The sequence below is a fragment of the Larimichthys crocea genome, chromosome III (assembly GCF_000972845.2).
Source record: "Larimichthys crocea isolate SSNF chromosome III, L_crocea_2.0, whole genome shotgun sequence".
NCBI classification, from domain to species: Eukaryota; Metazoa; Chordata; class Actinopteri; family Sciaenidae; genus Larimichthys; species Larimichthys crocea.
Genome location: NC_040013.1, coordinates 50,460,479 through 50,477,752, shown reverse-complemented (window position 1 = coordinate 50,477,752; position 17,274 = coordinate 50,460,479). Strand labels below are relative to the sequence as shown.

The window sequence follows — 17,274 nt, the reverse complement described above, 5'->3', positions numbered from 1 at the left end:
TATTGTATGAAACACAAAAACAGCTCTGAGTCTCCAGCATCTAAAACAAGAAATGTATTGGCCGTTGCACTACACAGTATTTCAAGGCCTTACCTGCAATGCAGCGGATCTCCGGGAGACACATCATGATCTCAGGGAAGCGTTTGGGCTGGTGTGGATATTTGTATTCAGTGTAGTCCTGACACACATACCAGTAGCGCTTGTTCAGCTGCTCGAGCTGGGAGATGTTGGACAGTCCTCTGATATCTGAAGGGATACAAATGAAAAGGGAGTCATGTGGGGAATACAGTAAGGGCCAGGAAAGGCTTCGGCTCTGTAATAGCAGAGCTTGAGATGTTACCTTGGTTTAGGAAGTTGATGGCTTTCATGCAGGCGTACTCCTCGTTACTGATCTTCAATTGGTGAAACTTGCGGAACAGATATATCAACCTCTCCATCACCTCCATGCCGTCCTCGCTGAAGCTGAGGAATCAAACACGAGCTTTAGTGTCAAGTCAATTGCTGTGTTACCTTTTAAAGCTATACTCTACAAACAAAGAGTTTTAGATGTCTACATGTTCCCATTAAATCTCCTGTGGTGAAAAAACACTTCAAAAAATATAAAATCCCTGTAGCCCCATTATCTTAAGCTTCTACGCTTCAATGAACAAGGCAGAAATTAGGGAGGGAATACGTCAGATCTACTCAAAGTGCTTAAAGAACGTCTTGCCAATCCCACAGCTTTTTCAAAGGAAGACTCACAGAGTTTAATTGCACTCATCACACACTTTAATTTGTTGTACTTCTGGCTTTCATGGCTCCTGTCTGTCTCAGACACTTTAGTGCTGCCGCTGTAAATCAGATATGTATTTAACTTGAGGCAAATTGACCACAGCTTCAGAACAGCACTGTACATTTGGAGAATGTGTGTCATGAGGTCAGATAATTCTAGTCTGATTTACACTGAGCCAGACGCCCCCACGCACCACTTTCTACCTAGCGAGGGACATGCAGGTATTTCACATGCCAGACGGTGCTAGCCTCAGCTCTGTCCTGAGCCCTCCTGTTCACGGACCACTTCACTGGCCCTCGTCCAACAACAATACTGTCATAGGGAAAAATATCAAACCCGCTTGGAGATACTGAGCTCACAGAGTGGAATGTCTGGCCTTTGTACAGGACTGTTGTTGCAGTGGGGAAGATTTAATTCCTGATACTGACCTTTCCTCTGAGTGAAATATGGAATTGGCATGACTCCCAGAGACAGAAACTTACGTTTAATATGGTTTATATGTTAATGGTGTGATAGCCTCCATAAAAAATAAGTAGGAGGCAGCATGATTCACTGCAGAAAAGATATTATCAACACATATGAGTAAGGGTAATTTCCTCCATCATTCTGCTGATGTGTACATAACAAGCTAGCATTGAGGTACCTCAGTGCTGTGCAAATGACCTGCAGTCATGTTATGTTAATGAGCTAGCAAACATTTGGTTTAAAGAACTACATTTTCAAACTCAGATTTGGTGGTGGTGTAGAGTTTAGTCTAACATTCACCATCCTTTTAGCTCTGTTTTGGACTCCACCTCTAACTTTTGAGACACTATTTAGCCAAATGCTCCAGCATGTTCGTCAGACAGCCGCTAACTTTCTCTCTCCGCTGTTTGATGCAGAGCACGAAGTGTTCAGTGGTTTTATCGGAGCTTCTTCACTAAAATCAGCTGAGGAGAGTGAACCAAAACAGTACAGTTCAGGGCAGAAAGACGATAAAACACTTGATAGAGTTGAGGGGGACTACACAGTTAAATACACAGTGATGATTCAAAGTATCAACTGTTCTTTTTATATTACGCATAATGATTCCCCCTAGTGCAACTGTACCCACATTTACCCTGTACCTGTTGTTTGACGGTTACAAACCAACTCTATGTCTAGTGTGGTTATGTCTTGGTGCAAAGTGAATACAGCTGCTAGACTCTTTCTTGCATGAACAGTTGTAAAGTCACAGTAACCCCTAAATTGCAATGAAATTTGAGCAATTGACCCCTCTCCCCTCTCCAAGTCCTTGCCACTCACCCCTGCAACTCATCGTCAGACGGCGTGTACTTGGCGGTGACGTTGGCCAGGTCTCCGAATATCTGGGCACTGTAGATGGTGAGGCAGGAGAGCAAGATGAGCTCCTGCCAGGTGGAGCTGAGCAGACAGGTGTAGTCCTCTATGGAGAGCTCGCAGAAGAACGGCAGCTTCTTGATCCAGGAGATCTGGCGGAAGAGCAGCTCGTCTGCCAGGCGACACAGCAGGGCAAACAGCTCTACCTGTGTCACTTTGTACCTGGGTCACACGATAAGACAATAAGGATTAGGGTATGGAATGGAGGTGATTTTTATTTTAGCAGCTTGTAAATTTACCATGGTTAGTTAACAAGTTAGTAGCCATTAGCTGTGAAATCAGTCCGATTGGGTCTGTGTCTTTTGGCAGGTTTCGGTTCTGCATGGATGTCTGCCCCAGCTTTCAAATAAAAGACAGGTCGACTTTGGTGGTCTTTTTTAGGTTCGGGTATTGATCTTTGAACTTGTTAAGACTTCTCCTAGGTGACTTCTGTTTCCTGCCCTGTCTGCTTTCTTGTCCCGTCACGACTGCATATCATACACGTGTAGAGATAAAATTTTTGACACTTTCCAATGTTTTACATGGAACGCTGTCTGCTTAGCCTTCAGCATTTTCTTTTAAATTCTCTGTTGGCTGAGTCACTGATGGAGACAAAATACCCAGTCCTTTGGCCATCATTTATTAAAAACACTTGAAGAAATACAATACAGAGTGGTTTGAAGCCTTTTTTGTAAATGAAATAAAGAGACTATTTTGATTTAAAAGAATCTCTCAAACAGCCAGATGATGTGAACAATGCAGTATTGAACCTGAAGTTTTTTCAAGTCTGTGCCAGCAGTTTGTATTTAATGGGCTAAAATCCACTGGAAGGATCTTTGAATCACTAACCAGTCTGCTTCAAATCTGCAGAATGTACCCTGTATCTTATGTATACATTGACTCACCCGTCTTCTATGAGCATAGGGGTTGCTAGGGGGGCCAGGTCTTCAGCAGCCACCAACTGCAGCACCAGTGGGTGGGACTGTGGGTAGAGGCTGCGGGGCTGGGGGGCCAGCAGGCCAGACTGGGCAGCATAGCTGAACAGGTGAGGTAGGAGCTGGTAGTGTGTGGACATGGAGGTGTTTATGTACTGGTCCCTGAGGGCTGCCGTGTAGCCGTTCATTTCCACAGAGCGACTGGAAGCACATAAAGGTCAAAGGTTACACACAGTACACACTCTCTCAGTACTTCTTCCACCACTGCATAGAAGCAAATCTGATACTTTTGGAAATACACTTGTTTACCATCTCACCCAGAGTCAGATAAAAAGATTGATACATTTCAGATCTGTGTGCACGGTTTAGAGTGAGGCTAGTAGTTTCCCTCTGCTTCCAGTGTTTGTGCTAAGCTAAGATAAACACGTCACAGACCTACTAGATCTCTGCTGCACTAAAGAGTTTTCCTACAAATCACCTTTTACCTCCATTTTAGAGAGACGCGGTGGAGCGCCATTCTCCTTTTGTCTTCTTTTAGAAACTTGGAGACAAAACTTTGCAGTTCATTTTGTACCTGAACACACACATTCTGCTATTGTTGTTCATTTCTGCTTAGATTTAATTTGATAAAAACAAGTATTCATCGGAATTGCTATCTGGCTGTGTGGCTGTGGAGATAAACCTAATGTTTATACAAAATGAGACTAAAATAAATACCGCCTTGCGTGTACCTAGACAATATTTGTCCTTGGTGAGCGTAGATAGACAATGTGCTCGTCTCCATAGCAAGAACAGCAGATAGTGCAGAGAGTTCTTTGTGTTTGCTATCATCACCAAGCCTGAGGAGCTGCATATTCAGGCATTCTTCAGCTGATGAATACCTTAACTAAAGTCTGGGTGAGATGGGAACGAGGTGTTAGACTGTCAGGGCCAGCTCATTATCTCAATGGTGCGCCCCACCATGGCGCTGTGTGGTGGAGTAGCTGAGATGAACAACTCACTTGGATGACAGAGTGGAGGCGGGTGATGGCTGGTTGCCCTCTGAGGCTCCGTTGCTGGGCGAGCTGTGGTCGCTGTCGCCGTTGTTGCCCCAGGTGTGCTCCGGGGCGTCCTCCTTGAACTCCTGACCCGACATGATCCGCTCTATCTCTTCCTCTGTGATCTAAAACACACACAAAGAGGGTTTGAGCTTACAGCACATCCTCATGTGACCAAAAGCACTGTGTCTCAGTTCAATTGATTAGCACTGACTAGCACCGCGCTGCTTTTCACTAAAATGTTGAGGAGCAAGGACACAAACACATAATGAAACAGAGAGCTAGAGAAAGAAAGAAAGGAGGCAAACAGGTATGTGTACACACACACACACGCACACGCACACACACACACACACACCTAAAATAATAGAATCCTTGCAGGTCCATACAGGGAGAAAACACAGACAAAAGGTATTTTGAAAGGCATTAGCATGCCAGAAAATATAGTGTCTTGTATCTGTGGCTCGGGTCAATTCACTTTCATTTCTATCAATTCAGCACATACACTGAAACAGCAATTCATTCCATTTTAATGACAGAGAGGTCCTTCTTTCATTACGGCTTCGAAATAAAGCTGTCTTTTAATGGAAGCGGGCGTTTGTGTGTGTGTGTGTGTTTTCCTTTTTTCATCGCGCTGAATTGAGTTGCAATGAATTGACCACATCCCTCTCCTGAATAGTAGCTCAGTGGTACTTAGCCTCATGTCACAAATTTTCCTAACCATTTGTTCTCTCCCCAGTGTTAATATTGAAGCCAGGGCTGAATAGAGAATCATCATCAGCTACACGATTATACTGATGATACAACAAGGTCAGGGCTCACTCTCATTACATGCTTCATGAGTATTCCTACACCCAAATTATTAGCATTGCAGCACTCCAGCTCACTGTTATTTAAGTGATTGGTTTGTGCTCTGAATGCATTCGCCGTGCGAGGAGTTAACTCCTGGGACTGTGTCAGAATAACATGTATAGAGTGACTCTGAGCTGGGAGGGGGGGGTCAGTGAATGCCACAATAAAAACAAAAAAACACATTTGTGGTGATTGTTGCATGAAGTCGGTGATTTACCTGAACAGGTCCGATGCTTTTGTTCCTCCCCCCCGGCATGCCGTCTTCCCTGATTGCTACGTGACAAAAAGAAACAACAGAAAAATAATTCCACATAAGGTCCTTTAACACAACATGATCCATGATTAGTATCATAGCTCTACCTAGTGGCTGAAGCAAATCACACAGTGCTTTCGTCGTTTATTTCTCTCTAACATAACTTCTCCTGTTTGTATTGGCTGACAGACACTATCTTTTCTTTCTGTTGTGTAGGAACAGTTTGTTAAGTAAATCTATTTCACATGTCAAGACAAGTTTGTTTTAGTCAAAGTATTCAGAGAATAAATCACACACTGTAAAATGAGGCAGAGCTCTGAACAGTCACTTACAGTTGTTATCCACTAGGGGGTAGCGTATGCTAACAGCCTACATGAGGACCAGCTGCAGCCCGGGCCTGCTTATTCATGACTGAGCTGTATGCATGTCACTAAGACTTCAAGAGGAAAAGTGAGCGCAGTGTTTAATTGGTAGAACTGATGTTCATCCTTCATCTGGGCTTTGAGAGTAGGCTGAAGCCTGTTTTACACATTTTGAGATGGTTGCCCCTAACTCAACAGGACTGATCCATCAGGAAAGATAATCCAGAGTTTGGGCAGAGGTGGCAGCAGATGAATCCCCCCTGACATGTTTGATGTTTTCACAAGTAAACTGATTTTATTTGTTTTACAGGCTCTACTGAACAGAATGATGGAAATGACTTTGTAATATTTTTTTTAAAACATGCTCTGCTAACTGGTAGAGTCAAGATCTTAATGCAACTAAAATATAGTTCATTATAAAAGCTGGTATTGCGCACAGTCATGCTTTTACAAAAAGTAGATATTTGTTATTTGTTATCATATTGTGCTTTTTAAAAAATATTTTAAATTCAAATATAACTGTGAATTAGTTATATCAGATGAAAGTAGGGTGAGACTGATTGGACAAAGCCTGATTTAATCCCAGTGACAAACCTCACTGTGGAGGCGGTGACACTCCTGTCCAAAGAATGTGTCTGGATTTTATAAGAAAAAGAAGCGAACAGTGGTTTGTAGAAAACAGTAAAAAAGAGCACCTATCACCTGAATGACTGTTGAGCTGTATGCCCACAGATACCACACAGATAATCTGCTGCTAAGGGTGAACTGCATATTATAGGATTTTTATTGTTTTATATGGCACTTTATATGACTTAGATTTCTTTTTTTGTATTAATTAATTAATTAAAAATATATTTCATGTTTATTGTACATGAAAATGCAAAGCTCATTATCAAATCCAATGTGAGGTGTCTGTGATGTGGCCGCACTTTACCTTTGCGGTTCATCCCCATCTGCAGACACTTGAGCAGGCGGCAGTACTGGCAGCGGTTGCGCTGCTTGCGCGACATCTCGCAGTTCTTGTCGCGACTGCAGCGGTACACGCGCTTGTTGCAGATGCTGCGCTTGAAGAAGCCCTTGCAGCCCTCACAGGAGATGATGCCATAGTGCAGGCCTGTGGCACGATCTCCACAGATAAGGCAAGTACGCTGGTCAGCTGGATCATCTGCAGAAAGAAGGAAAGGATAAAGAAGAGAAAGTTTATAACAGTTTTCCACCCAGTTCTTTACACTAATTCATCTACTCTGTGAAAAAATAAATAAAAAATAGCAATGGTGGGTGCAAAAACCTCGCTGAAGGCACAAGTTTTTAATTGAGATCATGGGGGCGGCTCGGGCTTAAGCACTAGCCAGGCGCTGGCTAATCCAAAGGATTCTTAAGCTCTAACTCTCATTATGTGAAAGTGGAGGTGTAACAGGCATCAGGACGAGGAGCGGAGAAGACTCGTGTATGTTTTATTCAGCAGCTCTGATGAGAGGAGGCAGCAAGCTAAAACGACACGACTGATTTGTTTACAGTCTCTCCTTTCTCTTCTTTTAACAAACAGGGGTATCGCATGAAGAGGCCTCTTTCTAGAAGACCTATGAGACCTGTTACCCTGTCGAAAATGTTAAAAATTGCTCCATCCATTGATTTGTGACATGCAGTTCAGGGTATTTAAACTTGGATCTATCCATTCAGAGCCCATAGTGTCCTGTAAGATGTGTCATCTTGTAACTTGCTCTTTCAATTGGTGGCTATTTTTTAAAATGCTTTGAAATCCACCAGAACCCGTCCAGCCCGGGCTGTCTATGCCTGGATGTTTTACACTAGCGCTCTCTCAATCATTAACCTTCACCATGTCTCCTAAAATGAGCACATGCTTTTTGCTGATTACTCCAAATTGTGAAAAACTGAAGACAGAAATAGGTTAGGGAGGTCATTTGGAACACGTGTGAGGGGGATATTTAGGGGCTCAGGGTAGGAGGAAGCGGGGGCTCACAGCAAGGAAGTCGTGTGGAACAGGATGTCTTAAACAAAGTACATTAAAAATAGCAGTAGAACATTATAAATGACGTGATGTTGAGACTGGCTGACATCTTGCTGACCATGACCGAAGAAAACTTTGAGACAGCATAAAAAGAAATGGGTCCAAGTCTTACACACTGATTTAAAATGATTTGGAGTGTATGATAGAACATATGCATGTGACAAGGTGGGGAGGGGACCAAGGTGGCATCAAAGAGAGTTGGATCCTACTGAGGACCATCCTTGTGAAGCTACTTTACTCATGAAGGAGCTCTAAAACTGGAAAGACAGCAATCTGGGAGAGAATCATCTCTTAATCCCACATCTACCTCCAGGCTACAGAATGCACATCATCAAACTCACTGAAGAAGAATTAAGTCGAAGCACATTCTATGCTGTCCACAGAGTTAAGCTTTGTCACACACACACACAAACCAAGAAGCCCTCCACCCCACCCCCGCTAACAGCCGCAGAGAGCAGATGGGTTGGACTCCATGGTTACAGAGAATAGCAGAGCTCGGCTGCAGCAGGAATGTGGCCTCCACTGATGTTAGATATCCAAGTGCGTTTCCAGGTGTTGGTAGCACTGCATATGTGGAAGAAAAACGAGTAAAGCCTAGTGTGAAGTCACTTGAGGCTGAAGAAGACAACTTGACAACAAAAAAAAAAACTTGGTCACACCAAGTAGATATATCTACTGACAAATCAGCATTAAGGGGTTAAAACGCAAAAAGCTTTCGAAGCACTGTTCTGCCTTCAACGGTTCTTTTCAAAGGTTCGGTTGCAGCAGCAGCAGATGGTGTTTCAGATGATGTCCGTGGTCGTGATAAACACAAAGTATGTGGACAACAGCATGTGCGCTTCCTTAAAGAGCATGAAGTAGACATAAAGGTCTGAATCTGCTGTCCAGCGGGTTAATGCTGCCTGCTGAGCCCGGAGATTAACCTGGACATCTGATTAATGTAAGACTCTTGTGTAATGCAACAACCTGCACTGTACACAGGTGGGACCTTTAGCCTCCTATGGGATTCTGTGGTTTGGAAAGCCAATAATGGAGGCAGACAAGCCGGTTTCCTGCATGGCTCAGTGTGTAAGACAAGGCGGTGACTGAACGTTGGGAATTGAGCTCCTGCTGGATCTTTGAGGGAAGATTACTGCATATGTTTAAATGCTGATGCAATACTATAGGAATGGTACTGTCACACATTTCTGCTCCAAATAAAGTTAAATACTACTAATATTAATTATTATGAACTTTGTACTTCAATATCATTATCTTATTTTTTAGAGACAATTTGTAACATGTTTCCAGGGACTACAGATGACTCACATTTACAGTAATGTTTTGTTAATGTGCACTGTCCCTGTTAATGAAAATAAATATGATACTACAGTATTATTTCATACAAAGCTACCTAAAGCAGTTTTATTGGAAACAAATGAAAGCTTTAAAAGGTACTATATGTTTGAGTGCATCTTAAATTCATATAATTAACTTAACATCTGCTTGATGTTGTTACCCTGTTAACCTCATGGGACATGAAGAAACCTGATATTGTGTCAGTGCTTGACCCAGCCACCCATCGCTGATTAAAAGGTGCAATGTTTTGACAATAAACAGACCAAAGTGACATCATCTTTAATATTCAAATGAGCAGGATTAAGTTTTTTGTGTGTGTATATAATTTAAAGGGCCAGCTCATCAGAGGCATGTGACTGGGCTAAGAGCTAAGCCTCCCAGAGAGAGGGGGCTTTCATAGTGGGCTGCAGGGTTCATGTAATAAAGGTAATTAGAAGGAGGAGAGGAGGGGGGTGCACATGGCATAAAGCCTCTTCCAGATAATGAATGGTGAATAGAGGACTTCTAAAGCCTGGAGAAAGATTACCATTTAAATGGCATGAGGTTTAAATTTGCTGCCTGCTGAAGACTGCAGGGGCAGCCATACTGTACAGAGACAATAGGGCATCACACGGTGAAGCCATCCTGGGATTAGAATTTAACCATTTTGGTGATTAACTCTTTACAGCACAGAGGTTAAGAGGACTCTGAGTGGAAGCTCTGCCAGTCAGAGAAAGGAGCACACACTTTACAGAGATGATTAACAGTAATCAGTCATGAGAAAGTGAGAATACAGCCTATCTAATTAGGGCTATAACTAATAATGGTTTTACTTATTAATTTATCTGCAGATTATTTTCATGACTAATCAGGTTTCGTCAAGCCCTAAGCAGGACATCCTCACATTTAAACAGATAGACCGTTGGTGATAATATAATCAGGATAATGACTGATTAAGTGATTAATCAACTGATCTTGTTTTTGATCTATAAATAATGCAGCACCTTAAAACAAAATAATTCACTTCCTGAAGGCCAAAGGTAGTGTGTGGACCTGCTCTTAGGTATTCACAAATGTCCCACAAACATTATACATCCCTAAATTTGAAAATGTAATTGTACAATACATTACTATAGACTGCCTGTATTCAAAGAATCATATCTATGTATGTATCCCTGTGTTTACATAAAGGCCAGACTGCAAGTTACCGAGTCTAACTAAAGATATAGTACTCATGTAACTCTTCGTTCTTGCAGTGTGTGAAGGTTCTACACAGTGCTCGTGTAAACAGGGGTCAATTTAATGTATACTGGCACACATTAATAAGTTGTGTTTCTTGTGTTAGGTCTTCCTACTGAATGAATGAGGACCAGGCTGAGAGACACAGAATGTATTCTCAAGTGTGAGTTGAGGGACAGTTCAGTAGAGATCCAGCTGTTGAGTTTGGGGAATAAAGCAGAACAACCCCTTCATGAAGCCTGAGCAGAAAGAGCGGGTAAAGCTCTCACCATCCTCCTCACACAGCAAAAACAAACAAACAAAAAACAGCGGAAAACTTATTTTAATCTATTGTGATTAATACACTTAGCCATGATGTTACTGTAAGTGGACCACATGATGGACCCAGGCATCATAAAACACAAGTCACCTCAAAAGCCGGCCATTTGTCAGCCCATGTGCTCTTTCAGAGAACACATTAAAACCATATATTTCACTGACCACCCTATGTGAAACGCCTGACTTCCTTCAGCGAGGTAAAACACAATGGCTATTAGTTGCCTTCACTCGGGCTTATTTGCAAAATCTGTCACCCTGTCTTTCAAGTGCATGGCCACCATATAAACTGGCTGATTCACACCTTCACACACTTGATCTCAGATTGTCACGTCCTATGACTCCTCCTCCTCCCGCCTGTAGATGACAGTTAAATATTCATGACATTTACATCACTTCGTAAAAAAAAGGTTCCATCTGCAACACGTTTGACCCAGGGTCTGTGGCAGTGTGGCAACATTTCCATCAGGTAACATTGTAACATTGTAAGTAAAGCCAACATTGAGATCGTGTACATTATTTAAAGGGTCAGTTCACACAAAGCACATTTTGTCTTATCCATAGTGGAGATACCCGTCTGTGAGATTTTCTTCATTCACTCCACTAGAAGAAATGAGAAACATGGGCCATTACTCGTGAGAGAGGGTCTAATAAAATATGCTATTCGGTGCATTGTGGGAAATGTAGTATCCATTGTTTTTTTTTCAGCTTTATGGGACTCAAGTCAGAATATTTTAGCCTTTGCTGCTACTGTTTTTCTTATTTTATTTGCCTACAGTGATGGTGGTATGAATGTATGGTTGATTAGATGTTAAGATTAAAGATATGTCAACTTGGAAAAATATTTCCACTATTAAGTAAGAATTTTGAATGCGCTTTCGGTGCAATATTTCTCATTTATGCGCTGTTTTTGTTCAAAGAGTTGGTAAATCACTGATTGCATGGTTATAAAAGGAGACATGACGATGAACCCCGAGGTGACAATAAAGAGTTATAAAAGCACTGCTTCATCTTGAACTCCACCCTCTGTTTCTCTCTAGGTTGGGTGCAGGAACCCCCGATGCTCTGTGTCACCCCTCCATACACACACACACACACACACACACACACACAGTCTCACCCCCCCAAGGCCCATTAAAGGCTGCATTGTTTCCCAGGGGTCAGCCTGGGTTTCATTCCAAACTTTAACGCAAACCAGGAAATGCAAGTCAAGCATTTTAAGCCCCCTCCCCATCAATGGCAAAGACAAACAGCACTCTTGTTTTCCCACTGCTCCCAAAGTGTCCCAGCAAATGTTCACTGTAAGCCAACTGATTGAGTGACATGCATGTCACTTGTCATGTGGAACGTTAAGATCTTTTCATCTTAAACACAGCTAAAGCTCTTAAATGTTTAATAGCAGCCTGTTTTTTTTGTGCTATCCCCCGAAAAAGAAACAAGAAAACTAAGAAACACAGAATGCTGCTAGAAGGTGCCAGTTTAATCAGTGTCCAGGTTTCACCGTCTCTGTGACTCTCTGTGAGCTGCATCATGCTGAGAACAGAGATGTATCGTGGCCAAATCTCCCTATTGTCCACACCCTGCACACACAAAGGCTGATGTGTGGTGTAAAGCAGCCTTTTAAGTGGCTAACAGAGCAACAAGGCCTGCTGCTAAAGGGGTTTTCTCTTTAGGTTTTGTCTCGGGCTTTCCATCACAATCGTGCCCAGCTGAGACAGGGAGCGGGGGTTGGAGGAATCTTCTGTACTTTTCCACTACTGGCACCCTCCCTCCCTTCCTCCTTCCCTTACTCCTTGTGTCTCAGCCTTTCTTCTTCCCTTCTTCTCCTCATATCTCTTCTTCTCCTCTGAAACTTATCTCTCCTACCTGGGGGATAAAGGGGAGCATCCCCCCACTCACCCAAAGACTATGACTGGTATGTACACGGCCACACATCTAACACATTCACAGAGGTTAAAGGCATCTCAAGACCCTCTATGTCTCAGCATTCCTGGCAGCCCACACTGTGATGCTAATCTTTAAAGTTACGTGCATGCAGTTGCAGATTGGGCTCATCCATGAGATAATGGTGACCTGTTGACATTGCTGTCCTGATAATATACACCCAGGCTTAAAGGCTAAATCATTAGCATTGAGTAATACCACACAAAGATAGGCTACATATTAATGTTATGCTAATGTGAGCCACGTGTGATGATACTTTGTTAAATAATGTGGGGACAGGCCTCGACTGTAGGAGTCTGGCTCACTGTCGCAGCTTTGTTTGCATCTGGAAGGATCATTTAAATGTTTTCTTTTATTCTGAATAAGTTTTAAGGTGCGCATGTTGAAAACTTCAGTGAAAAGAACTCACACATTCAGGCTGATGTGCCCTTGTACTACTCTTTTTCACTCCATATGATTAATAGTGCTGGTATCTCTTGAAAATGTATGATACTGATGTCAATACAATCTTCACAACCAGTACCATAAACCTGTTTTTCCATTTAAAAGGAGTCACAGTTCTCAAATGTTTAATGAACACGAAGAGACAATGAATGTGATTCAATGTCAGATTTTTTACTGAACAGTTTTTTATGCTCACTGTAAAGGACATTAAGGTCAATAATAAACATGTTGTACAGCTCTTATTATTAAAATGATCAACATTCTTTGTTGCTGTCTCTTTTCACACAATGTAAATGAAATGTTACACTAGATTTTGTAAAACACGAGGAAAGAAATATCACTTTGTGTTACTGTATATTTTAATGTCAATTTGAAAAATGTGAATGGTTTGCTGTGTTGAACCAGATGAACAGTCAAATGGGTAGACCTGCTTGTTCACTTCAATTAGTGTTCTTCTTTTAATGAAGTTCACGTTATTTTAGTTCATTTGTGTGATATGTATTTATTGTTTACACTGACACAAAGAAAGAGTTTTGTTAAGATATCACTGTGTCCTGACCGGCTTCCTTTCCTTTGCAGAACATGAAACCTCTGCTTAAAGACAACACAAACTGCTTTTTGGCCTAGAGCTCCTTTTTAATGCCGGGTCAGCACACACTGATATGAACCATGTGGTGAGGTTTACAGCTCAGGCTCTGTGATACATGCTCATATAAAAGTGCTGTTAATGAATGTTGAGTCTCCTCTTCATTAACAGGAGGGGGGGTGCACTTCCCAGAGAGCACAGAACAGGAGGATAAACTCCCACTGATAGTTCCCATACAGGAAGGAGCACAATACTGTAAAATGTCCACCATTTAAAATGTGGAGCATCTTGCTACATACAAATAAGCAAGAACTACATTTGCGATGCATCTAACAAAATGATTCAATTCTGTGTGTGTGTGTGTGTGTGTGTGTGTGTGTGTGTGTGTGCTCAGGGGGGTGGGTGCAGGGCAGTTGAAATAACACACCCTTGGAAGACAAAGATCTGCAACATGATGGACTTGATGTATGCTTTGACAGTGCTGGGGACACGGAGATGGATATGTTTCAGTGAATTTGGGTGTGTGCGTGGCCAGAATGAGCAGCCTCAGTCACTGGCTATTTATAGAGCAGTATTACAGAGTCACAGGAGTCCCTGACCTCCCCCCACTGTTACTATTGATCTTCACACAGCTTCTGTCCCCTGCATCTACATCCACATAAACAACCTCTCACCCTCCCCTTCGGTATTAGTTTACCTCTTTCAGCTTTTCTCTGTGAATTTCTCTCTAAAGAACAATATCAAAACTGAAGGCTCTCCTGCAGAATGAAGGTGATACAGAAGGAGAAGTGTGGAATTAACCCTCCCTCCACTGGAACACAACCAACAACATGGCTGCTGCTTGGGGGATTAACACGAGGGGGGAGGGGATGAATACAGTAACATGGTTCCTCCACATGCTAAACCAAAGTCCTTGAAGGAAAATATCAAACGGAGGACATACTGCCAGAAATGTGTTAATTGTGTTTCAAGTCCCCGAGCGCCGATTTTGTGTCGGGGATTAGAAGTTCTAATGAAAACGATTCGTATGAACCGCACGATCAATGAACACGGCGAGATAAATGCTTATCAAAAGGACGCGCAACAGTGATGAGCAGTCCATCCAGCACACTTGTGGTGAGTCACCTTGCTTTGCCATGTGGACTATATCTTAAGAGTGAGAAAGGATCGCATTCCAAATTCCTGCAATACAAGAGGAGGGAGAGGAGGGAGGAGTGGTGGGCGGATTGTGTGCTCTGGGTGGGATGTAGTGTGAAAACTGCCAAAAGAAGGTTACTTCACTCTGGCATTTAAGATCATTCAAATAAACAAACAGAGCGACCAAAGAGCGATGAGCTAAAAGCAATTTGGGCAGAGCATCGTCAACAAAGTTCAAGGAAAGGTCGCCCATTAACAGTCTCTCTGAATGAAATTACATCGTGATTCAAAACAACATGAAAGGTAAAAACAAGAGGGATGGAGGGATGAAGGGAGGGGGGGTTGAACAATATGTGAAAGTACTCTCAGCTTTGGGGCTAGTGGTGACTGAGGAGTGGGCTGATCCTCATCATGGCAACACTGCTGATTGTGTACAAACCATAGCCGCATACCAAAGATCAATACATATGGAAGCGCACGGGTGATTCACCACCACGCCGAGATACGTCAAAACACACACACATGTAAACAAAGCACTTGAAGGCATCGATCGCAGGGAACGCTGTGAAAAGCTCGGATATGTCTGCTCATTAGCCCGGCCTGAGAATCATTAACAACTCTCAGCATAAAGGCTGACTAATGACAAATGTAGCACAAATGTAGCATACTCACACTGCAAAGAGGAGCTTGAAAGCAGCATATGTCTGGAACTCATCTGACTATTCTTTCAACACTTACATTGTACTCATTGATGTAATTTCAAGGCAAGGAGCTGTTTCTCAAATATCCTATCACAGAAAGTGTTTGCATTATGAAGCAATATATCAGTTTAGGAGATTAACAGGAAATAGCCTCGTCAAGCAAACGCAACATTGATAAAAAGAAAATATCAAGTCACCAGAATGCAGTTCTCTGATCAATCACACACAGCTCTCCTCTACCATTCACACACAATTATGCTGAGTATAAATATGGCCCACTAAAAGAAGGCAACATCCTTCTGTTCTAGTCTCCCTTACCTTCCCATGTATCCATTTCATGCTTCTCCCAGTCTGCCTGGACCCCATTCACACTGGACTCGGCTAAAGAAAAGCCACTGGGCCTGGTCGCCTCATGACTCTTTTCTTTCTCTGTCTGTCTCTCTCTCTGTTCTCTCTCTGCAACCTCTTTCCTCGACCGCCTGCCCCTCTCTGACAACAGCCAGAGCTGAGCAATACCACTGGTCACTTTACTGCCTGGTCACATGACCGCAGAGTTCAAGCCACGGGGTCACGGCTTGGCTTGAGGTCCAATGACAGCTAGGGGTTATCTGAGTGGAACTGATAGTCCTATTTTCGCTGCCGTTGAACAATAACCCCCCCCCCCCCCCCCCCCCCACCCCCCCCCCCACCCCCCTCCCCCACCCACCACACCCCCCCTCCCCCCCCCCCCCCCACCCCCCCCCCCCCCCCCCCTCCCCCCCCCCCCCCCCCCCCCCCCCCCCCCCCCCCCCCCCCCCCCCCCCCCCCCCCACCCCCCCCCCCCCCCCCCCCCCCCCCCCCCCCCCCCCCCCCCCCACCCCCCCCCCCCCCCCCCCCCCCCCCCCCCCCCCCCCCCCCCCCCCCCCCCCCCCCCCCCCCCCGCCCCCCCCCCCCCCCCCCCCCCCCCCCCCAACCGGCCCTCACCTAAATTAGCCTCCCCTCCCCTCGGCCATGCCTCTGGCACTTCTGAGGGGGACCAAAGTGCATGTCCAAGCATAAACAGAGATTCAAGCTGACAAAACACACAGACATTAACTAATTGAAGCACTTAGTGCAACAGAGAAAATGGATAAAGCTAAAGTTTCACAACTTGCTTGGTTACAAAATGAGCACAGTGTAAAAGCCAAAAGAGCTGATGGAGACCACGAAAAGTGCTGAGGTGGAAGGAACCACTTTCTGTTCCTGTGCATCCTCCATACGGAACTAATATCAGCTAAACCTGTATGTGCTTCAGTAGTCCAACAAGGTTTCATTCCCCCATCACAAAATACTGTCCTCCACCATCTAGAGCAATGTCAAGGATATTCTCTAACAACTGCTGGCAATTAGGAATTGTAAGTACAACTTAACGTTACACACTGTGGTCTATAACCACACTGGTGATTATGACATGCTGTAACCTCAGATATTGAGGGGGAATAAATAAATTTACTGTAAGGCATAAATTTAAATAATCTGATGATCATTTAATGGGTCAATTAAAATTTAACTGCAAATTTTGTTAGCCTAGAGGTTAAATAACATAACTGGAATGTCTCTGGTTTTATTCTGGCCAGGACTTTCATTACATGTTGCCAAAAAATGACAAACATTTGTGGATTTGATCTTACTGCTTTTTTCCTGTTTTATCTTCCTGTTAAAGTTTTTTTTTTGTCAAACAGAATAAACTACATGAAACCATCACTTTTATGCTAAATATTGAAAGTAATTCTGAGTGAAGTATGAACCGCCGCATCTTACAGAGGCTCACGCTGAACCCAAATACTTTTTTAGTAATGACTAAAATGGGATGAAAACTATCAAATACTGAATGTTAGGTTTGAGTGTTTGGTAGTTTGTACTCCAGATGACTTTGATCATAGAGTTCCTGATTTCAATCAAGCTTTTGCCTCTTTCAGGCTGTATTCTAATTGTTGGTATTGACACATACTAAACCCAGGCCTTCGATACATGGTT

General features: G+C 43.3%; 1 protein-coding gene across 3 annotated transcripts in view; it reads right to left on the bottom strand.

Annotated features, from left to right (window-relative positions):
- The window catches only part of nr6a1a (nuclear receptor subfamily 6, group A, member 1a), a 75,445-nt gene that overhangs the window by 5,692 nt on the left and 52,479 nt on the right, over positions 1-17,274 (bottom strand). For 2 of the 3 annotated variants that reach the window (XM_027277839.1, XM_027277840.1), the window contains 7 exons: positions 6,502-6,732; positions 5,170-5,225; positions 4,065-4,225; positions 3,034-3,264; positions 2,057-2,311; positions 341-462; positions 94-246 (listed from right to left, as the gene is read on the bottom strand). In XM_027277839.1, the coding sequence (XP_027133640.1) occupies positions 94-246; positions 341-462; positions 2,057-2,311; positions 3,034-3,264; positions 4,065-4,225; positions 5,170-5,225; positions 6,502-6,732 (1,209 nt within the window). Of the gene's footprint in view, positions 1-93; positions 247-340; positions 463-2,056; positions 2,312-3,033; positions 3,265-4,064; positions 4,226-5,169; positions 5,226-6,501; positions 6,733-15,597; positions 15,769-17,274 lie in introns of those variants that run through there. The other variant, XM_010747180.3, reaches the window with a different exon arrangement.